General features: G+C 41.4%; 1 protein-coding gene across 1 annotated transcript in view; it reads left to right on the top strand.

Moving 5' to 3' along the window:
• Nucleotides 1-25,526, top strand: part of LOC131235468 (3-hydroxyisobutyryl-CoA hydrolase 1-like) — a 103,396-nt gene that overhangs the window by 12,935 nt on the left and 64,935 nt on the right. The window contains exons 3-4 of the mRNA XM_058232653.1: nt 1,670-1,738; nt 4,939-5,002. Of these exons, the coding sequence (XP_058088636.1) occupies nt 1,670-1,738; nt 4,939-5,002 (133 nt within the window). The remainder of the gene's footprint in view (nt 1-1,669; nt 1,739-4,938; nt 5,003-25,526) is intronic.

Raw genomic sequence — 25,526 nt, 5'->3', positions numbered from 1 at the left:
TTTTTGCAAAATCCTTGATGAGAACTGTCTTGACCACTGCATTAATGATGTAGAGTGGGTTGCAAACACTTTCATAGCTAAGATAGACCAAAGAAGGCCCGATCAGATACGAAAATGATTAAGACTGTCAGAACCCTAAGGTAGGCGTATCTCGCAAACCAGAATAAGTTATTTGACTTATCATATATGAATTTGGAGTAGGATAAGATACTTTAGCCAACCATCATATTTGTGAGTTTCCATCAGATTGACGATTGAAAGTCCTTTTTAACTTCAATTTTACTATCTATAATAAGTTTTAGTCTGATCATAACTCTTGGTCTTTGAGCTTTAGAAATCGTGGCCCACATGAATAAAAATTAGGAGAATAACATAGTTAGGCCACATTGGACATGTACTATTTTTGGCCAAAAACCATGAAGTCTAATAGAAAACATGACAGTTTATTAATCGTAAACTTACTATTTATAGTAAGTCACATTTTTTTAGGGAGTTTGATTCTGAAACTACTTTTTAAGTTTGATATCACTATTTAAACAATTGTAAATTCATTTTTATTATAAATCAATCTATTTTTCAAATTTATTAGAATTTATTTCTATTTGTTATGGATTTGAGGAATCTCTGTGAGGAGTCCAAAGAAGCTCCATGAATTTGGAGTAATTATCCCATAAGGAAGACAGTGAGCGACCTCATCACCACGTCCATCCCTATGTCAATTAAAAAATTTGGCCTTCTAACCTGCCACCTTATTACCAATCTTATGGATCACGGGCAGCAGCGACAAGTTGAAGATAGGATCAGCACTCTGATAACAGAGCAAATCCACATTTCTTGGAGACGATGATGCAGGACAAAGCATCCAGAACCAAGGTAAAAACAACCATAATCACCAGCCAATAGCTACAGCCAAAGATTCCATCCAATCAGATCATTTTTAGCAGCCCTCCTTTGGGCCAAAATAGGCCAATCACATTCGATGCAGCCCCCTCTCAAACATACAGCATACATCCGCCATTCCTACCACGCTTATGTAATCATTGACTGATATATATCCATAGTATACATGGGCCTTCAGTTTTTAGTTTTTACTACTAGGGCCATGATTTAATCAACCCAACTACTGGCCTATCGGGACAAACCACTGTTTGAGCATGACCTAAAATCTCGTCAAGTAGAGAATCAAAACATTTCAAGGGCTGTGAATAGATTACTCGAAAAGAGAGATATGACAGATGTCCCAATCCAACTTTAAAAAAGGGTCCAAGATTCTTCTAACTTGTAATAATATTGCACATTGGTCCATCCACAGCAAGGCTTCCATCCACAGCAAGGCCCAAAAGATCAATGGCTTGGACCATTCAACCGTTTGACTTTTTTACCAAAAAAAAAAAAAAAGTACTTTTCATGCATCCTAGCTCTAAAATTTATATAATTCCTCTTCTTTCTATTGGTGATACTGTAGAAGCCATATTTAACTTTACAGAAATTGCTGCTTTCTAGACGCTAAGATACACTCATCCTATGGCGTTCATATCTTCATAAGAGAATAATACAATGCTTGTGACTTTTTTGTAAACATCATTCACATAAGAACATTATTATTTTTATTTTTCTAAATTCACACGAGAGCTTATGTCCATCATGATTAATATATGTTGGGTATCAGGTTTCTCAATTACTGAAGAACTTCAAAGCATTTGAGGAGGACAATGATGTCAAGTTGGTGATCTTGAAGGTAAAAATAATAATAATAATAATAAAAGAAATTAAGAATTTAGACAAGTTGTGTTGCCAAAAATTGATATTATATATATATAGCAATGGTCTCCGGTGAACCATATTGCAAGGAATTTATGTATGAGCCTTCATGTAAGCTGTAAGATGAGGAGAGTGGCTGAGATTCAATTGCATTAAGAGAGGGAGAGTCTTAAAAAAAAAACACTCTCTCCTAAACTCACGAAGACACTTTTGGAATTGCAAGTGGATTTCACGCAAAAGCCTTTCGTTGGAAGATCTGGTGCAAGGATTTTGTGTGGGGCCTACTATGATGTTTGTGATAAATCCAACCCATCCATCTGTTTTTCGAAATCATTTTAGGACATGCGACCAAAAATGAAGAGGATCCGAAAATTAAATGGGGAGGATCCTCATTTTTGGTGGCATGTCCTAAAATGATTTCGAAAAACAGATGGACAGGTTGGATTTATTACAAACATCATAGTGGGCCCACACAAAATCCTTGCACAGGATCTTCCAACGAAAGGCTTTTGCTTGAAATACACTTTCAATTCCAAGAGTATCTATGTGAGTGTAGGAGAGAGTTTTTATTTTTTATTTTTTTTATTTTAAGACTCTCCCTCTTCAATGTAGTTGAATCTCAGCCACTCTCATTTTACGGCTTACATGAAGGCTCGCACTTGCGGTACGGTTCACATGAGACTATTACTGTGTGTGTGTGTGTGTGTGTGTGTGTGTGTAAATGGCAAATGGTTCTATGCGGTCGACCTCATAGGAACTTCCCATGAGGTCGAGCAGTGTGGGCCCTGCCATGATGTGTGTCGAACATCAACATTGTGCATTTGATGGGTTCCCTTTAAATTATGGGATATCCCAAAAATCAGCCATATATGGGACACACGTAATGGATGGGCCGGATTTGTGAACCACATCTCCGTGGGCCCAACAAATGATTATGAATGTTTTAATGAGAGGGTAACCCCTCTCAACTTTTGTATGTGGTGTGGCCCACACTAGTCATGGATTGACTTGATTTTTAAGCTCGAGGACCACCATGGAACGGTGCATGTGAGTGACAGGGTAGATGTTCAACACACATCAAGGTGGGCCCACACAGTTTGATCTCATGGGAAGTTCCTATGAGGTAAACTGCATAGAACCATTACCCATGTGTGTGTGTGTGTGAAGAGAGAGAGAGAGAGAGAGAGAGAGAGAGAGAGAGGAATACTCGTTGCACACCAATTCTCATGAGTTTTCATGAAAACTTTTTGAGAACTCATTTATAGTAACATGAGCCTAAAATTTGAACCGTTCCCCTGATGTAGCACCCCATAAAACCCTCGGGGCCCAACTTTTACCATGATCCAAAACTCTTGTGGGCCATGAAAAAAGAAAATAGTTTCCTCCATTGATTTGCTTCTCTCTTTCATCATGAAGTACCAAAGGTTTCAATGAGGGTAAAAGTTGGGCCCTAGAGATTTCATGGGGTCCTGCATCATCAGGTGGACGGTTCAAATTTTTCGGTCACATCACCGGAAATGAGTTCTCATCAAGTTCTCACAAAAACTTGTGAGAACCGGTGCAAGTGAATATTCCTCTCTCTCTCTCTATAGATTGTAGATGGTCATCTCCATTGCAAATAGATTGCGCATTACTGTCAAGCCGTACAATAGTCATATATGCAGTTACCTGGATACTCCGGGCCTGACCTAACCTGACCCGATTTTAGAATGAATCTGTTATTTTGGACCCGTCCTGACCTGATTTATGGACTTAGTCCGAGAAAGGGGCCGGAACGGTTTTAAACGGCCCGGTCCACTGGGCTGCCAATACACAAGATGATGATAGGCTACCAATCCCAAAAAAGCAGTCAGGGACATACTACTTAATTGAGATCTAGCCCACAACTCTCACATGGCTGGTGGACATTACGACTAATGTCGTCTTTCTATGGGAAACTTGGGAAATCCCTCCGAGTAAACCCCAAAATCATAAACAATTGAAATTTCTACGACATTATTTGTGACATCTACAACATTTTCCAAATACGAGTGGTCATTTAGATCCAAGATCATAGTTATCACTAGCTTTCTCGGGCACTAGAAGAGTATAGCCATATATACTTGGCCTAATTATTAATCAAGCTTAAATTAATACCCCAACCCCCGAACTCACACCCAATCACAGAATGTTGGAGTGTATGATACCATATGGGAATAATTGAAAGAATGGAAAGGCTCCTCAACCTCTTCTTTTCTCATACCCTCTTGGAAGGTAATATGGTAGCAGATGGCCCGGCTAAGATCGCTAGGGATGGGTGCCCTAACGAACTCTATTGAAAAAAAGCTGTCCTTCCACAAAATATTAGGGGCTCTCTAGTGCAGACAATGCAGGTGTGGGATTGATTAAGACAAAGGAAGCTAAGAAGAGAGTGGGCTGAAATACTCTAGGCTATTGTGGTTTGGGCTGAATTTCTTTTTTCTGCTAGGAGAGGTATTTTGTAAATGAGCTCATTGATAGGCAACATCCCGAAGTTTTTAATGGGATCATGCCGGAATGTAGTCTTGTTACGAGTTTGTTATTAAAATTTAAAAAAAAAAAAAAAAAAAAAAAAAAAACAAGAAGAAGAAGAAGAAGAAAAACCCGTGCCTATGCCCATTTCAGGCTGGTCTGGTGTACCATTGGGCATACCATGCCCATAGCGACCCTTACTCTTGACTGAATTTAAAAAATAAAAATTCCATAGAAGTTCATAACTTGTTTTGAAGCAAAGTATGAGTCATCCACGTATGACATACAAAATCATTAAGGGGACTTTGAATAATATTACTACGGTTTTCAGTTCTGACAAGTGGGAAACGATTCAATCATCTAGACTATTGGTCTATTGCATACCATTGTGAGACTGAAAGATCCTGGCCACTATCTTGGGACATTTTCAGCTGAATGTGTAGGGCTTCTGTTTCTCTAATTAATTGTCTATTTCTAGCTCACAAATTAAAAGGTTGAAGTTTGTCCCAACAGGCAGGTTTTTCTGGTGTAGTTAATCAATGGTGGCACCAAATTAACCCACCCATGGTTTTGATTGATGTATTTATATCCATTTTAACCCATAACAAGCCCATAGCTTAACACCTTCTAGGAGTACTAATTTTTAGATTGCTAGGGTTGAGCTGAATTTGTTCCCATTTACTGCAGGGAAAGGGAAAAGCATTCTGCGCTGGTGGTGATGTTACATCTGTCATTCTTTCAATCACTTATGGTAAATCAAATGAGGCTGGATCAATAAAAAGCATTGTAGGTTAAGCTTAACCTATAATACAACCTGTGGGACCCACCATGATATTTGTGCATGACATCCAATCTTTCAAACATGTGCATCACCCCATGTTTTCATTGGCATCCAAATATGAGGAGGGCATTTCTATTTACTAAAAAATCAGGAGGCATAAAACTCATGTGAGCATCATCATGTAGCATCATGCCTAAAATTTCTAAAATCAAATGTTGTCCAATTGTGTTTTTGATGTTAGATTTTGTGCGGGCTGCATGTTTTGGAGCATGAAGAGAGAGTCATGCATGCTGAGATGCATGTGCACCGTGAGATGCACCTTTTCTTTTTTTCTTTTTTTTTTTTCCGAAAACCTTCAATTCATTTCATATCAAAATAAAGGCTGTTTACATAGACTATAATTCGGGTTGCCCAAAATTGCAAAAAAATTGACGATTGGCAACCTATCATAAAGAAACTATACACGGACTACCCTCCTAGTGGCCCCGATGCCAACTTTATCTAAAACCACCCTACCCCAAATATCGTGGGGAAGATCCTGCATGGACGAGTAGAAACGATGTGATTGAGTCCTACTACCCACCTTGGCCAGACAATCTGTTGGGCCATTGCCCTCTCTGAATATGTGGGAAAATTGAAATGAACCGAGGTTGGATAAGCTTACGATGTGGGTGAGCCAGTGAGACCATTTCCAACCCACCTGCGAGACACGGTTAATGAGATCCACTACCAATTTGGAATCTGATCTAACCAAAACTTGCCACAGGCCCATGCCTACACAAATGGAGAGGCCCTTGTGAATGGCCGAGAATTCCGCACTATTGTTGGACCCCTGCCCATATCCACTAGAGAAAGCAAAAATCATATTATCATCCTCCCTCCTACAGATGCCGCTGCCTCCACATGGCCCTGGGTTGTTCAAGGCCGACCCGTCAACGTTTAATTTAACCCATTGGGAATCTGGTCTCCCCCATTTGACCACATCGAGCCGCATGGTGGGGGGAAGAGACTCGAGGATTCCCAGGCTCATGAGGAGCATCCGATTTAGCCATGATTTGGGCATCATATGTGAGTCCCCTTTTAACGCCCAGCCCAGCCACCATTTGGTCCTAGATATAACATTCCCAGTGCCAATCTTCTTGCCCTCAAACCTGGTAAAATTTCTGGCTCTCCAAATTTCCCAAAGAAGGAAAACTAGAGTCAGACCACGAATTTGGAGATTGGGAGCCCCTTGGACCAATGCACCCCACCACTGGTACAATCTATCCAAAATGAACTAGTTGGACGCACCTGAGAAATTCAGCAAACTGTAGCCTTGACGAGAGAGATAATCAAGATGAGTTCTCAATAAGATCAATGTGATTTTATTTAAACTTAACCAATTGACAATAGCCTATGGAATTAGGCAAAGATGATCATGAGATGGTTAATGGTGATACCTGCGTGATGATCATGCCTTTAAAGATTGTTTGATACATCACATGTGTGACTTATATCACCTATTAACCTACAATTTATGTGATTCATCCCAATATGTGAGTTGGCTAGTCTGGTAGCTGCTCTAGTGGCCTTTTTTATATATAATTTTTTATAATTTTATAACTTTTTTACATGCACACACACCCCACACACTCACGTCGTAGTGGAATTTCACCACCCATGGGTACTCGAACCCTTGACCGGGTGTTGAAACTCATGACTCTAGTGGCCTTAGTACTCTTTAGTATGTAGCCAAGCTAAAATAAGAAGACACTACTTTGGTGTGCATTCTCAAAGTCATGCAAATTCTACTGGGTTAGAAGTATGCTGGGCACGTGACAATGTTATGGATGAGTCCACAAGTAGGTTAGGGAAAGATCAATCTCTAATATTGTAATAATGAATCTTATCCTTAGATCCATATTGAGTGCTTTATTGATGGATGTTGCAGACTGTTTTAGAAAAGTATTTATATATATATATATATATATAATGTTTTTTAAGATATAGTTTGCTTAGGATCTAGCGTAGGCAAACACGAAAATGGGATATTTTGTTTCTAATGCTTAATTGGATTTAGTATGATTCATCCCTAGTGAAGGTGAGAGGTTCTAGAGGTCTTGGATCTTATATCCATGGAATATGATAGATGGTTGACATAGATTTGCATATGAAGAAGCAAAGACTGTGATGTACCTTTATTTATTTTACACACTCACACCAACACACACCTCAATGGGTACTCAAACCCCTAACCTCGGTATTGAAACTTGTGGAATTACAATGAAAGAACAATGTAAAACGAAGAAAGAGAGAGGCAATGGTTTTAGAAGAGAGGGTATGGGAGAAGATGTTTTTTTGCCCTAACCCTATATAACCTTAAATACATAATATGATCTTAGATTGTCTATCACAGCACATGGAAGCTTGAAGGAGCTTAGAATTATGGCTAAGACCTAAAGAGAGGTGAATAGTAAGACCACTTAAAAATTCTTTACGTAATTAACTAATTTGCCAATTCAAATCAATAAGACAAATAACACTTACGCTTCTAAGCCAAGTGTGTCCAATCGCATATACCATAAAAGATGCAACAATAAGCAACTAGTCTATAAAGAGATAGTGATATTGTGTGTGAGATGTGCAAACTATTCAACTCCTACCACACATCTAATTATGCATTCATATAATTCAACAAATTAAGCTCACAAGCATAAATAGAAATGTGCCCAAATAACAATCCCAAACACATGCATGTATATTGGTTCATATACTTGCCTACTCCACTCCCAATGGATGCACTCTCCTCAAGTGTATTGAAATTTCACTATCACAGGTTTTAAATCAAATTTTTTTAACCCACTAAAAGTTTTTTTTTCTTTATTCCAAGAGAGACATCTATATAGGTTAAATTTCGGGTGGACCCACCAACAAAAAAAGGGTGTAAGTCCGCCTATCGTGAAATCAAAGACAACAAAATTAGCCCTCCCTCAAGCTACCTAATCCTACTTTATCTAGGAATAAGAGACCCCTAATGATGGGGAGGAGCTCTGCCGATGATCTGAACTTGTGATGCATCTGATTGTCGCTCCCCCAACGAGCCATTCCGTCTACGACATATTTAGCCTCTTTAGGGGTGTGTGAGAAGGTAACCTACATTTTATGCATGAGAGACTCGATCCTAGCTTGCCAATACCACATGGACCAAGAAGGAAGAGACTGCTTGGAGAGGACTCCCACCACAGACTTGAGTCACTTGCCACCTCCACCTTTGTGAAGCCCAATTCTGCACACCGAGAGAGACCCTCTAGGATCACCCTGATTTCCACCCTGGTATTGGAGCCAAAGCCGTACTCTGATGAGAAAGCAAAAAGGAACTAACCCGAGCTATTTCTACCTACTCCTCCCCCTCCCCCCTCCCCTGGAGGGGCCCAGGTTTCCTAATGCTGATCCATCCACATTTATCTTAACCCAAGTGTATTGTGGTCTAGCCCACTTAATCGGATGAGCCTTCCTTGTGTTGGGCGTTGACCCTTCACTTCCCAAAGCTCTAAGCACTCCTGACGTGAACTTCTTTACAACCTTGGGAAGGGGGAGAGTGGGGCTGACTAGACCGATCTAGTGGTGGACCCTAGAGATCACCTTAGAGGTACAGATCACATATTCTTTAAAGCGTGCGCCATTCCTAGCCTTCTAGATTTCCTAGAGGATGAAGGTGGGAAGAGCCCAATTAAGAGGAGGAAACAGTTAGAAGTTACATATGTTGCCCACCATCTGGTTGCCCTACTGACAACCGAGGTGGAACTAGATGCGTGGATATAAATTAGTAACTCAAAGATTTCCCATACCTTTCTTACTGTATCACCCCAAAAGAATAAGTGATCAATCGTCTCAATATGGGACATTTGAGTTGAAGGTTAGCAGGCGCATTTAGAAGCAATACAAACTCCTCTCGCTTAAATTCTGGCATCCATTGGAATTGCCCTATGTATCATCTTTCATGTTAGGATTGAAAGCATCAACGGGAGGTTTGGGTGCCACACCCATTTTGACTAGTCTTTCTTCCCGCCCGTAGTTCTAATTATTTGTCAAGTCGACCCAATGCCGAATTCACCCGAAGCGGAGTTTGTCCAAATATATTTTTCTTCCATGCTAGAGGTACAAATCTCCTCATCCAAAATGTGAACAAGCAGTGACTAAGGGAGGAAATTTTGCACATAGGATTGTGAACGCAAGCCGTTAGGCCCAATCAACTCATGTACTCTTGCTAATTGAAACTAAGGGAGCGACAACTACAATCTTCAAGTGCTAACTAACCTTAAGCCCGACCAATCATCCTCCTAAAAGATACACTCGCCGCGGCCAATTAACCAATGTGCTCGGTCAGCAGTAGTCGGGATTAACTTGCAAATTTTCTTCTATAATGGTGAAGCGAAAGAGGTGAGATTCATACCGTTTATTGTCTGGAAGTCTCTGGAGTAATTCACCTTCATGAAAGTAGCCCAATAGCTAGTCTTCCCTATCCCAACCTTAGATTTTGGGAGAGCAATTTTGTGTCAGTTCAACAAATGGCAATGTTTCTTATTCCCCTCCTAGCCCCCTCAAAAAAATAAAATAAAATCAAAGAATGCTTTTTCCAGGTCTCCTAACAGGCTAGAAGGGACTTCCATCGTCGCAAGAAGGTGAATTGGGACGCTACCCGCTTAGGTTAAAATTCTTCTCTTCCATCCAAATATTCTTTGGTGAATCTTCTTTACCACTGACTGGAAGTAAGCCTTCCAATGCCTTCCTTTGAAAATAGGAACCCCCAGGTAGGTAAAAGGAGAGACCTCTTCTTGAATCCGAGGATTCTTTCCGCTTACTTGGTGTGCACTTCAGATTGACTGGCAATGAGAATAAAGGTCTTTTACCTATTGATTTTCTACCCTGATGCCCTTTCATACTTATTGAGAAATTTGACAATCATTTTTAAGGATTTGCAGCTTTCGTTCGCAAAAAGGACCATGTCATCTGTGATGAGGAGATGTGAGACCAAAGGGCAATCCCTGCAAGTCTTGAAGGTTTGACAGAAGCCTCTGTCAACCAATCGCTTGAAGCCTTTATTGAGAACCTCAGCCACTAAGATGAAGAGTCCTGGTCAGATAAGGTCCCCTGGCGGAGCCCTCTTAATGACTAAAGAACCCACAAGCCTCGTTATTAATCAGGATCAAGAACTAAGAGTTACTCCAACACTTTTCGACCATTTCAATCCATCTCGTATTGAACCCAAACTTGTTGAGGACCACATTTAGGAAGCCCCAATCAAGTATATAATAAGATTTTTCCATGTTCAGTTTGATGAGAATGTTTCCCCCTCTAACTTTTCGGTTTATGTCTCGGAGGATTTCTTGAGCAAGAGCGCAACTTTCTACTATGGATCTCGCTTGCATGAATGCCTCTTGTTCCACCGAGACGATTTAGGAAGAATCCCTCTTAGCCTGTTAGCAATAATTTTATAAAAAATCTTATAGACACAATTACATAGCTGATAGGGCGGAAATAAGAAATTTTATTGGAGAGGATGTCTTCGAAATAAGATAAGTGTTGATGTGAAAGCCCTAGGGAGTGCCCCGCCCCTGAAGAAAGTATGCATGACATCGAGAATGTTCAGACCCACTGTCTCCCATCATCCTCAGAAGAAAGCCCTAAAGAAGCCATCCGGGCCAAGCGCCCGATCATTTAGAAGAGCCTTAACTGCTTAAAACAACTCTTCCAATGACAGCTTAACTAGGAGAGCCTCATTTTCATACATTGTGATGCATGATGAAATGACCTCTAGGACCTACCCCATATGCCTTAATGGCTCACTTCTCAGGAGCATTGAATCGAATTCTATCACAGCCTGCTTAATTGACTACTAGTCAGCCGTCACCGTCCCATGTTCTAGTTTGATCTCCTTGATTATAGATCTTCTCGATCATCTAGAAGAAATGCCATGGAAGAATTCGGGGTTCTGATCACCCTCCTCGAGCCACTAGTTGCTAGACTTTTGTTTCCAAAAGATCTCTTCACAGAACTCCAAGTTGGCCAGCTTTTCTTTATCTTATTGTAACATTTAGTGCAAATAAGGATCCGTGGATCCCTGGGCTACAGACTCTACTTGGTCGAGGTCAACTTAACCACCCTTAAATTATGAAAAATATTCCTGAATGTGTCCCTGTTCTAGCCCCTTAATGTCATCTTAACACTCTTGAGCTTTCTTAGGATGACTAACCTCGGCTTCCCTGCAATATCTGAACCCATGCCCTCTGGAACATCTACTGGAAAAAATTCTTGTAGTAGCCACATGCGTTGAAATCTGAATGTTTTCAAGAAGGACAACGCTTCAACTAGAAATGAAAATAAGAGAGGGGCATGGTCCGAGTTGAGTCTAGGTAGGTGCTTCCATTGAAAGGGCGAAAAGGTGTCCATCCACAAGGTGTTGAAACACACTTTATCTAACCTAGCCAACACCCTTACTTTCCTAGCATGGTTATTGCACCACATGAACCTTCTCCCAATGAAGCTTTTGTCGATTTGCATTGCCTTGTCTAGCCCTTTGGAAAGTCAGAGGAACTCTGAGAGTTGAAAGAGCTAGCCCCTCTCCTCTCTGAAGATCCTAAGATAACATTAAAATCGCCACAAACAGCCCAAGGAACAGAACATCTCGTGGCCAATAGGGCCAATTGCTCTCACAACTGTCTTCTTTGAATCCTCGAGCATTTTGCATAAACAAATGTAGCCATAAGTCTGTTTGTCCTTCCCTGAATCCCCACCGTGACTGAAAGCAACTGGTTTGAAGTAACGACTAGGTCAATGGACCAAAATGGTTGTGGAGAAAATCCACACCTTTCCTCCTTGGGAAGCATTGTAGCAAGAAGAGTGGTAGCCTAATTTCATACCTATGTGCACACGCTTCTTGTCCCTAAGCATTGGATCAAGAATAGTAATGATGGCTAGTTATAATTGTCTGATGAGCATGTGTGTTCAAGGTTCTTATTGTGGGTGTGTTCCTCACTCCACGCGCATTCCAAATAAGAATATTGTCTATTAATTTACTAATCGGCAATATCAATTCAACACTTCAGCTTTCTGAACCTCTCATTCTAGCTTACTTATACCCATTATTCTCAACAGGCATGCTCTGTATATCTTATAATCTTTATAATGGTTTCTCTTAAGCTTACCACTAAGCTACACATACACTCTCGTGTTGGAGGAACACGTTTTCGCCTGTGTCAGTGGCTCTCATAAAGACATTGATAAGGGAGCCACTTACAACCACTAGCAGTCCTAATCCAAGGCCCTACATGCACTCTCGCTGGTTGCTTCCTATGGAGAGTAACACGCACAAACCTATGTCCGTTGAATGCAATCCTAATCTAAGGCCCTACATACACTCCTGATGGAGGCTCCCCATGGAGACTAACACATACACACCCATGTCTAGTAAATTTGGTCCTAATCCAAGGCCCTACATACACTTTTACTAAAGGCTCCCCATGGAGACTAACACGTATACACCCATGTCCGGTGAATTAAGTCCTAATCAATGGGCCTAGGTCCTATATAAGAACTTATTCAAGTTTTGGTCACAAACTCTATAATCAATCCTACACAAGGAAAGATTGTGTATACTTTAAATTGATAGCTTTACTTGTCGGATTGATCCCCTTTTTAGCGCCTTCTTGAGATGCTTCTTCAATGCTTTCGCATTATTAAATCATCTTCTCAATTGCTCCCATGTTTGTCGATGTTGTTCATTCAACTCCATGAGAAAACTCCTTGCATACGATGTACCAATGAGGTGAATAAGGTAATGGAAAGATGGTGGAATCTCCTACAACTAATAGATAGTTGGTTTCCAAAGGGGATACACCTAGATGGGTATTATAAAGGATATAGACAATGATATACTTATAGGTTTGTGTCTAATAACCAGAATAAGGTGGAGATTAAGTTCATCTTCCTAATGGAGGTTAAAATCCTCATTAAAGTGGTAAGACTTAAGAAGATGACTTGAATCTCATGGGTTTAGAGGCTTGGAGTGATGGATATGAGCGGGGAATCACCTAAGCTCTAATAATACAAAAAAAAAAAAAACCATTAAAATGCCCAATGCCCGAATGTCCTTTATATAGATTTTAGTTTTTAATGACTATAAAATACATAGATTAATGGAATCCTTGATTGATCGACCGAGGTTTATCGATCGATTGAACTTTGTCAAATTTAGCCAGAGAACTAATTGGACAATTTTGACCATGTTCGATTGATCGAGCTTCACTCGAGAGTCTACTGGTTTGGGCAGTTTGGTTTCTAACTGCTCAAGACCTCTATAGCTTATTTAAGCATATTCAAATGGAGCTCTTAAGGCTAAAGGATGATCAATTAAAGGTTTATCTAGTAAGGTCAAGATTATTTACAGATTAGGTTGTTCTGAGTTTAAGGTTAGGGTCAAGGTACCTCATGATTTACATGTTGTTTACTCCTTGATGCCTCTTATCCTATTATATCTTTGGTCTTTAGCTTCCAAGGGATTGAATGACTCACTGATACTTGACTCAAAAGATAAATAAATAGGTGCATAAATAAGTGCATTAACAGGTTATTCTCCACGTGGGGCCTACTTTTGATGGCCACCATCCATCGTGTGTCATACACCTTCTATGTGGATTATCAATCAAATTGGGCCAATTTGGATATGGGTCATCCATCATGCAAGACCTTGGAAGTGGAGCATCCATTAGGTAGGGGCCACTTGATGTGGACAATCCTTCATGAGGGGCCACACTTTAATGTGGCTCATCCATCATGTGAGGCCCACTCCATCCATTATTTGGGCCACTTTGATGAGGACCAATCATTATGTGGGGCCCCACCGTCAATACAGGTTGTTCATCATGTAGGCCCACCTTTGATGTCAATCGTCCATCATGTGGGCCCACCTTTAATGTCCGTCATCAATCGTGTGGATCCCACCTCTGATGTGGACCATCCATCAAGTGAGGCCCACTTAACGTGGATGGTCCATCATGCTAGGCCATACTTTGATGTGAGCCATCCATCATGTGTGCCCACCTTTGATGTGAATCGTGCGTTATGTGGGCCTACCTTGATGTGGACCATTCATCATGTGGTGCCACCTTCAATATGGGTCGTTCATCATATAGGCCCACCTTTGATGTCCACCATTCATAATGTCAGACCGACCTTTGTTAGGGACGGTCCATCATATGGGGCCTACTTGATGTGGATAGTCCATCATTTGGGGCCACATTTTAATGTGGGCCATCCATCATGTGGGGCCCAACCTTCAATATGTGTCGTTCATTATGTGGGCCCACCTTTGATGCCAACCTTCTATCATGTGGTCCTACCTTCAATGTCCAGCATCTATCATGTGGTTCCACCTTTGATGTGGGTCATCCATCAAATGGGGCCACACTTTTATGTGGGGCAATATGGGTTGTTCATCATGTGGGCCATAGTATGAGATAGGGCCATTACAAAAGAATGAAAGGAAGGAAGGAGGCGATGGTATGACACAAAGTGGGAAATCAGATGATGAGTTCAAGAACGAGTACCTTTTCGTAGAGCAATAAGAAGATCCATGTCAGGAGATGTGGGGGACACATGGAGCTTATCAGGGATCCCAGTTGATGTAGGTGATGATGGGTTGATGTGAGTACACATCCTCATCTCTATGCCAAGGGGAGTGATGGAGGGTGCAGATGGCACAAGAGATGGTTGAGGAGTGGCACTATAGTATGGGACAACTGCATTTATACCTGAAACAAGTATGGAAAAGTATAGTTTATCTTTAAAAAGGTGTGACATTAGAATTGACATAGATACGTTGAGTAACGGGATCCATGCATTGAATCCCTTTTAGGTGTGTGAGTATCCATGGAATAAACATTTAAAAGCACGTATCAAATTTATCAATAGATACACCTAATTGCATATAAATATAATGCATCCAAAGACAGGGGAGGGTAATGGGAAGGGTTCTTATCTAGGAAATAGAATTGAAATTGTAGTGTCACCATGAAGAACCGACAAACATTGTCTATTAATTAGTTAGCAGGCAGTCAACATGACATAACTTCAAAAACTTTTTTGAACGTTCATGTGAGTTAATAGTGAACGAGCTACCTATGTTCTTCCATTTTACCACTCCATTCTATTGAGGAGTGTAGCCACACGAAGTTTGGTGACTGATCCCTACAGAGGATAAATAGCTTTTAAAAGTATGTGACATGTATTCAGATGCATTATCACTACAAAAACAATGTATATCGATATGAAACTGAGTTCGAACTTCTGCATGGAATGATTTAAAGATATCAAACAATTCTGACCGGTTATGCATAAGATAAACCCAAGTCATACATGAAAAGTCATCAATAAAAGTTACAAAATATATAAATTAATTAAAACTTAGGACCCTAATGGGCCCCACACATCAAAATGCACCAAATGGATGTGTAAATATAAAATCAAAACCTTATTTCACAATTTTAAAAAAAAAAAAAATCAAAACCTCAAACTTGCAAGAGTAAATATAAAGTATTACAACATTCACCACTCAACCAAAATTAAATATAATAAATCAACCACAAATAAAATAAAAGGCATTCACCACATGGCACAAAAGATTATAGTGGTTCGGTGCTTAAAAAATAGCCACACCTACTCCACTCCCAAAATTACTTCCCTCGTAATTTTGGCTTTCACTATGAAAAAGTTTTCTCAGGTTCACCTTACACCTACTCCACTCCCAAAATTACTTCCCTCGTAATTTTGGTTTTCACTATGAAAAAGTTTTCTCAGGTTCACCTTAATAACCTTATACAATTCTTGTGATTTTTATGGGCTATCACAATCAAACCCAAACTGAGATTTTGTAGGCTATCTCAGACAAAACCTTAACTGAGATTTTAACAGACTATCTCAGAAAAACCTAAAAGAGTTTAGAAGGTATAGTTATTTTCACCATAAAAGACGTATCAGAAGCTTGTGGCTGAAGAACCTCTTTCTTGAATGTAGATTGTTCCTTTTTCAGTCATATAGAAAAGGGTCTAAGGTTCTATTGATTTTAATTAAGTTAAACTCAAAGGCTACTTAAATCAATTCTCTTAGATCTCAAAACCTATGTATAGTATAGTTCACTCTCTTTAGAATCAAACTTGAAAGATTTGACATAAAAGGGAATTGAAAATTTTATTTAAAATAAATTATAAATACCGTTCAATAGCTTGCTAATAACTTGAGCTTCTCTCTCTCTTACAGAATGATTTTAATAATTAACTTGTGTAATTCAGAATGAGAGAAGAAATCAATTTATAGGTAAAGAAGTTAGAACTTCGGCTAGCCTGAGCAGACCGGATTCAGTTTAATGAATATCGGATTACGTGGGATAAGATTTATCCAAAATTCGACTGGCCTGAGGTTAACTTCTGCTCGCTGAACAACATAGTTCGGCTAGCCAAATTTGCCCTTCGGCTGGCCAAAATCACCCAAATTTCAAAAGATGAGGTTGTTGGAATTTGACTGGGACTTTCTTGGGCTAGCCGAATTTCAAGCTCTGACTAGCCAAACCAAAACTTGGGATAGCTAAATTTGCAACAAAAATTAGTTGTTGCTTCATGCTTGAAGTTGGGCTGGCCGAGGAAGCTTAGGTTGACTGAACCAAAAGTTAGGCCAGCCGAATTCCAGGAAAAATAAGCATAAAAACCCAAGATTTAAACATTTTGAAAGCACCTAGTCCTAAGGTCTTTTTAGGGTTTTATACCACCTGAGATATATCAAATATTTGTTCTTCTTTGTCTTGATATTAGTCTCGGACTCCAGCTTGAATTTGAGCTTGATCTTTTCTTGAACATTAGCCAATCTCGAGCTTAATCTTCTCGTGAATATAGATTTATCTTGAGGCTTGATCTTCTCTTGATCTTGAGCTTTATCTTCTCTTGACATAGGCCGTTCTTGAAGATCTTTCTCAAGTTATTTTGTCTTTACGAAATTTGACAAATAAAAGTGTGCTTAACATCTTAGCACTTACAGAAACGGCAAGCATATAACTAGTCTCCTATATGTAAAATGGTTAGAAACTACTAAAACATGGCTAGTTTCTCACCAACAGTAAAAATGGTTCATTGCAATAATGACCCTGGACCAAAACATCTGACTACACTTGCCTATTTAAACGGAGTTTGGATGGTTCATTTCAACATAAAAAACAAATCGACTTATTCTCTCGTATGAAACAGTAAGCTCCAAGTGTTCTCTGATCAAGCCAGTAGGTTCAGCATGAACCTGAATCAGTAAGTCCACAAGAACCAGACTAGTGTAGTGGTCTAATCTAGTAAATCCATGAGAACTAGACCAGTAAAGTGGTTTAATCTAGCAAACCCAATCTTTTTCTTTACATCTCTCTTTCCGTTTGAGAATTTCCTTTTTGTTATCATTTGCCAGAAAAATTTATGTTTACAGAGTTCCGTTAGTGATTCCTTCGTGCATGCTAAACATAGAACCACACTCAGACTCATTGTATCCTGGAAGCTATCTGCTTTTATTTTACAGGAATTGCAAATCTGTAATTTGAGATTATCAAATCTCAATAAGATCAAGTGACCATTGTAACAACATTGGAATCTCTTGAAAATTTTCAAATCTAATTGTTCCTTGAGAAGAAGAATATGCAACAACGTCTTATGCCGTTAACAACCACCAGTGGTGTAAAACCCAACTGGTTTGGCAAAATAATGAAGGAGATGAAGGCCTTTTATTCAAGAAAACTAGCAATCAAGAAATGCTTCAAGGGATCGGGATACTTGAGAGGTGATCCAATCTACTATTGGTGATGAAAAAAAAAAATCATCGATGATGTCTCTCTGATACCATATGGAATTGTAAAGAAAGAATAAAGAAAAAGAGGAAAGAGAGAGAGGCAATGGTTTTAGAAAATAGGGTATGGGAGAAGATGTTTTTTTTTGCCCTAATCCTAAATACCTTCTTTTAGGATAAAGAAACTATAAAAAAGTCATGAAGAAAAGTATGGACATTCGGGTGGGCCTCACTCAACAGAAGATGGCCAACATCTATCCCACAAAAACCAAAAAAATAAACATATAATATGCACGAGGTGATGGGATTCTAGATTCTTTTGATGGAGGTAGGAAGGGGGAGTGGAAGAAAGGGAGGAATAAGAGATAAGAAGGAGCGATGTAGATGTTGGTGTAGATGTTAAGTATAAGAAGAGTGGAGGAAAGAAGAGGGAAAACGTTAAGGTCAGAGATGGATTGGATAATTGTATGAAGATTCTTTCGACGCGAATAGGAAGAGGAAAAAGAATAGGGTAGATTAGTTGTTAGTGATGATGAATTTTGATGACATTGACTCACTTTTAATTGTTTGACAACTTATTAGTTGCAATGCCTGGCATCCTTCCTCCCTTCTCTTAGAGAAGGCAGTCCCTCTTAGTTGTAAAGTGGACCAGACCTCCCAAGGGATGGGTGGAGCTTAATGTGGATTGTCATGCCCCAAACTCGAAAATGGGGCTTACAAAATTTTCGATCGCCGAATCTAGCGCTAACAGCCTCCATAGTACCCCGCCCATACACCAGGTTCCGATCCTGGGATCCTATAAGGAGGATTTCAAACATGACTTTGATTCTATACAAGCAGAACCATAAGCATAACCCACGAACAATAACCACAAGAACACCAACACAAAATCCACTATGATTAAAAACTTTAAGTACAAGGTGTATGAATGGGAAATATAAGATAATGATAATAACAGAAACTTCAAAGCTCAACTGCACACTCCAACTCTGACGAGGTTACGGCTGCGTCCTCACGTCACCTGTACACATCGATCATGCACAAGCTTATAAAAAGCTTAGAGGGTGGTGTAAGTGTGTGTACAATATAAGCGTGCTCAGAATGTAAGGTCAGAGTAATGCAAAATCATAGTGATGAGTACATGAATGCAATCAGCCTTACCAAGGCTATGTGGTGTAAGATATGAATGCTATCGGCCATAACAGTGCCATGCAAAACGAGATGCAACTCAAGTATGCCAATCCTCATCATATATCAGTAAAGTTTGTCATTCTGGATAATCACCGGGGTCTAGTATACTCTACGCTAGCTTGCCGCCCCTATCCAGACACACAACTGGGAGAGTGCAAGAGACTTCACTATCCACCTGCCAATATTGGGCTCGACTCGTCGATAGCAGACCGATTCCTCAAGCAGGTCAAACTCAACCTAGAAATTGCCCCATCACTCAGGCGGGTAAGGTCACACCCCTTTCCAACCGACCATGACACAATGGGAGACTCGGCCTACTGGTATACGGCCCTTGCGCGCTCATGTATCCACTCAGTCTCGACATTGGAGTTATCCTCTAGTACCATCGGGTTTATGAATTTTCACCCCGGGACATATATGGCAGCTTGATACTAGAAACAGAATTTTCGGTATCCAATCTAGCCATCCACGATGTGTTTATGGGGGCTATGGCCCTGATGTCGCTAGGGTATACAATAATCATAATCACAGAAATGCAAGTACATGAATCACTCTACTAGACATGCAACAAATCCTACGCATACCGTGCACTCATGAAGAGCAACTCCACATATTAGAGAGCCCATAAACAATCCACCTGAGGGCATATGCTATGATCAGTCACTCATCATATCAAGCATACATATGATGCGTATGATCATGAATCATGGATCTATACTAAGCATGTAATATAGTGATGGGCTCTGTGCATAGCGAAGATGGGCCTAAACGGCCTACACACTACAAGTATGGGCCTATCCATGGGCCTTAGGGAGAGTGACAATGTGGACATTTAACAAGCATTATCCTTCCAATGTAGACATCAAACCATCATTGCTCCCAAGGCATAGCCCGCTGTAAAGGTTAACACATGTTGGAATCACGTTATAATGGGCCTCATGTATATCCCACTGGGCCTGGGCCTCCAATACATCAAATGGGCCTCATGTACATGGGTCTTGTATATATCAAGATGGGCCCCAACGAATGGGCGACAACTACATCAAGATGGGCTTAATCACATGGCCTAATATTTGTCAAGTGGGCCATATCAATGGGCCGCACCAATGGACCTTATGTACATTACAATAGGCCATAACCCAAGGGCCTTGCATGCATCACAATGGACCTCGCAACATGGGCCTTATACAAATCAAGGTGGGCCTCAACAATGGGTCACACGTATATCAAATGGGCTATGTTAATGGGTCCCATGTTTAACAACCGGGCCGCACCCAATATAAGTGGTGATAATAATTACCATTATTAAAATTCTCAAGGCCTGCCATAACATTTATTTCCCATTCAACCTGATCATAAGGTCCCAAGGATTTCAATGGTTGGACAGTTTGGATGAAGAGTGTGGTCCACATGATAAATAGATTTGTCTTATTTTGGTCTCAAACCTAAAAATTATCTTTTAAAAAATGGTTGGACGGTTGGATGCAACACATGCATCATAGTGGATCCCATAGGGATGGGAAGGATGGACGACAAAGATGAGGTACATACCTCGTAGTGGGGCCCACACTAATGGAAGATGTGGATCACAATACATACATAAGTGAGTCCCAAGTAGGACCCACCATAATGTTTATTTTCCACCCAACCTGTGGTTAAGGTCACACAGGTCCTGGGCCCACCATAATGTTTATTTTCCACCCAACCTGTGGATAAGGTCACACAGGTCCTGGGCCCACCATAATGTTCATTTTCCACCCAACCTGTGGATAAGGTCACATAGGTCATGGGCCCGCCATAATCTTCATTTTCCACCCAACCTGTGGATAAGGTCACACAGATCTAGGGCCCACCGTATTATTTATCTACCATCCAAACTGTTCATAAGGTCACGTGGACTTGGACGAATGGGAAAAACAAATTTCATATTTGATCTGAAACTTCTGTAACCCACAAGGGTTTTAATGGTAGGAGTCCAATCCACTGCTTCCCTGTGATGTTGGCTACCTAAGCCGCATATACTGTTGATTTATTTTTTTTGGGGGGGCCCACTGCCCTGAGGGGGCCCACCAAATGTACCGTGTTGATGTTCAACACTCATCATAGTGGGGCCCACAGCTGGGGCAGTGGGTCCTAGCCCGCCCATGTAGCTAGCGTCCACGCAGACGCTGTTGCCTCATGTCTGAAATTTTATTTTTTTTTAAATTAACAAATCTTGCAGTTTTTCCCATGTGGGGCCCGCATCTGACGAATTTACTCCAACCATTGGATCGTACAGCTTAAGACCGACCAAATGAGTCCAATATGCGAAGTATTCTTGGCGAATAGAAGATTCAATGTGGGTTTTAACAGTATTACCGCTATTTCTTATGATATGGCCCGCCCGAGAATCGGATTGGTCCCAAAATTTGGCTTAACACCTAAAATGAGCTGGGAAACAGAATGGACAGCTTGGATTATATACAAACATCAAGGTGGGGCCTACATGAGTGGCCCACCCCAAAAGCACCCTTTTTTTTAAAGCTTAACAATACACACCCATGTCAATACACGTACTCCATGCTAGCCACGCCCGTCCAGTGTCCAGAGACGCTGGATGGCATGGATATAAAATAAGCATCATGGTGGGTTCCACACACTGCCATGGTGGGGTCCATGTGGCGGCCCACTAAGGTTTAGATCAGCTGATGTTTGTATTTTCCTTCATCCAAGTTTGGACAGCAAGGTGGGCTCCACTAGTGGGTTGTAGTATGGTCCACTAAATGGACATCATGGATATAATATATATATCATCGAGTGGGCCATCAACAATGAAAGAGTGAGAGAGAGGGAGACGGTGATGGTGGGGCCCCCGCCACTATGGGCCTCACATGATACGACTATACATAAGAAAATGGGTCCCACCAACAAGTGGTCCCTAAAAAAAGGAATTTAACAGTGGATCACCCACCTCTAGGCCTTCTCCTTACTCCCTTAGGCTCCTAAGCTCCTTGCCTGCATCTTTGATGGAGGTTGATGGGGTTTTAATAGTGGGGATGAGGGATGAGAGGGTGGGCCTCACTTGGCTTGGGAGAGAATTTTTAGACGTATGAAGTTTTGGGGTTGCTTGGGAGATTTGAGAAATGAGAGAAATAGAAGGAAGTAATAGATTAAAGGGATGGGATGATGTAAGGAAGGGCATGGGTTTATTTAAAAATTTATAAAAGAGGAATGGTTGTGGTTGAAATTTTTGTAAAGGGGAATGGCGAGGGGAGAGAGAGAGTTAACTTATGGGAAAGGAGGGATGGGTTATTGTACTTAGGGGTATGGAGTGACTTGACTTGTACTTGACATGAGTGATTGACTAATTAATGGGACATGTTGTAGATATTCTCTCGAAATTCACTCGCGCGGCGTTTTCCTCAAAATGATCGTGGGCCCACATCTTCTAGCCTGGGTATCAGTTCGGTACGCGAGTCGCGGCATTGGAACCGCGGCAATGATGTGGTCGCTAAGGTACAAGTTTCGGTTTGAACCGACTTCGGTATGAGGGACCTGGTTTAGGATCGCACGTAAATGTCAGATATGAGTCGGGGATTGCCAGAATTCGAACGAAAGGACCGCAGAAGCCAACAGAAGGGTACAGACTAGGACACGGGTCTTACAGCTCTCCCCTCCAAATAAAAATTTCATCCTTGAAATTTACACAATCATTGCAAGTAAACATAACTCAAAAAGAAAGAGAAAATATGATATCATTATATAAAATCGGAGACAACATACAGGATACAGCATAAAATCAATCATGGAAGAGATGGGGATAGTGCTCTCGAATCTCGGCCTCACGCTCCCAAGATGCCTCATCAACAGAATGGTGACCCCACTGAACCTTCACTAAGGGAATGACCTTGGTTCGGAGGACCTGCTCCTTCCGATCAAGGATAAGTACTAGTTGTACAATGTAAGAAGCGTCCTCACAAACCTCCAACATCTGCCAATCGATAACAGGAACTACGTCTGACCCACACTTCCTTAGCATAGAGACATGGAAGACATTGTGGATGCCAGACAACTGAGATGACAAGGTAAACTGATAGGCCATAACGCCAATGCGCTCAGTAATGTCAAAAGGTCCTATAAATCTCGGGGCAAGCTTGCCCTTCCCCCCAAATTGAACTACGCCCTTCATGAGTGAGACCTTGAGATACACATAATCCCTTACATCAAACTCCAAGGGACGACGTCGGCGATCAGCAAAACTCTTCTGCCAGCTCTGAGCTGTGTACATCCTTTGCCTAATGATATCGATAACCTCTGACGTCTGTTGCATAAGCTCGGGACTTAGGAGACGCCGCTCTTCAACTTTGGTCCAACAAATCGGAGATCTGCACGGTCTACCATACAATGCCTCAAAAGAGGTCATGCCAATGGTCGGCTGATAGTCGTTGTTGTATGTTAACTCAGCTAATCGTAGATACTCATCCTACTTACCCCCGAAGTCAATCATGCAGGCCCAAAGCATGTCCTCAAGGATTTGGTTGACCCTCTCGGTCTGGCCATCGGTCTGTGGATGATACGCGGTGCTGAGCTGTAAATCAGTGCCCATCGCTTTCTGAAAGCTCCTCCAAAACTGAGACGTGAACCTCGAGTCTCGGTCAGAATTGATCAAGACTTGAATGTCGTGTAGTCTCACAATCTCTTCAATGAATAACCTCACAAGCCAGTTCAAAGGCCAAGTCACACGAATAGCAAAAAAACGTGCCGACTTCGTCAACCGTCCTGACAACTTAGATGGCGTCATGACCGCGCTGAGTCCTCGACAAACCCATGATAAAATCAGTAGATACGTGCTCCCACTTCCACGTTGGGACACTCAATAGCTGCAATAGACCAGGGGGTCTCTGATGATCAGCCTTGATACACTGGCACGTGTCACACTCGGCCACAAAACTGGCGATCTGGCGCTTCATCCCCCCTAAAAATACTGTCTCCTCATATCACGATACATCCTCATTGCGCCAGGGTGGATAGAAAATCACGATCGATGTGCCTCAGTCATAAGATTTCTACGTAGCTCAGGAATATCTAGGACACATAATCAGCCTCTGAAGCGAAGTCCACCATCAACACCAATCTGCCAATCTGTCTGACTCTCAGATGCTGCCTCTGCTCGATAATCCTGTAACGATTCATCTGTCTGCTGAGCCTCGATCACCCTTACGACAAGAGAGGGTTGAATCGATAGGCTCGATAGTTGAACGATAGAAGACTGCAAACCAAAATCGAAGTCGTACTCTATTATATCCTCGAGCACCTCCACTCCTGAATCATTACATGTGCCACCAGGTCTCGTGACTGATGGCTGAGGGCAGTTGCCACCACATTCGCCTTGCCTGGGTGGTACTGGAGGTCAAAATCATAGTCCTTTATAAGCTTTATCCAGCATCTCTGCCTCATGTTCAGCTTGGACTGAGAGAATAGATACTTTAAGCTCTTGTGGTCAGAGAAGAGCTCGAACCTGACCCCATAAAGATAATGCCTCTACACCTTCAGTGCAAAGACGTCTGCTGCCAGCTCTAAGTCATGCGTGGGGTAGTTCAGCTCATTGACCTTGAGCTGATGTGACACGAAGGCTACAGGTCTGCCGTGCTGCATCAGGACAACACCCAATCCAATATGCGAAGCATCAGTAAATATAACAAATCCATCACTCCCAAAGGGAAGAGTGAGGACAGGAGTGGACGTGAGGCGATCCTTCAGCTCCATAAATGCTCGCTCATAGGCATCGCTCCAAATAAACTCTACACCCTTCTGAGTCAACCTAGTCAATGGGGTTATAATACGGGAGAAGCCCTCAATGAAACGCCGATAGTATCCCGATAAACCAAGGAAACTGTGGATCTCGGATGCAGTCGTGGGTTGATCCCACTGACGTACTACCTCAACCTTCAAGGGGTTTACTGCGACACCCTCCCTCGTCACCATGTGACCGAGGAATCTCACCTCCTCCTGCCAGAACTCACACTTCTCCAGCTTCGCATACAGCTGGTGGGCACGGAGGGTCTGTAAAGTGATCTCCAGATGCTGCATATGGTCCTCATGGGTCCTTGAATATATCAAAATGTTGTCGATGAAGACCACAACAAACTAATCGAGATATGGATGGAAGACCTCATTCATTAACCGCATGAAGACCGCGGGTGCATTGGTCAGTCCAAAGGACATGACCTAAAACTCAAAATGACCGTAACACGTCCTGAAAGTTGTCTTCGAGATGTTCTCCTCTCGGACACGGATCTGATGATAACCAGAATGCAGGTCAATCTTTAAAAAGAACTGTGCACCCTGCAACTGATCAAATAGATCGTCTATCCTTGGGAGTGGGTATTTGTTCTTAATTGTGACCTGGTTGAGCTTGAGGTAATCGACGCAGAGCCCCAAGGAGCCATCTTTCTTCCTGACGAAGAGTACCGGCGTT

This window comes from Magnolia sinica, chromosome 19 (genome assembly GCF_029962835.1).
Source record: "Magnolia sinica isolate HGM2019 chromosome 19, MsV1, whole genome shotgun sequence".
NCBI classification, from domain to species: Eukaryota; Viridiplantae; Streptophyta; class Magnoliopsida; order Magnoliales; family Magnoliaceae; genus Magnolia; species Magnolia sinica.
Note: the sequence above shows the minus strand (reverse complement) of the source record. Positions and strands in the feature narration are given on the sequence as shown.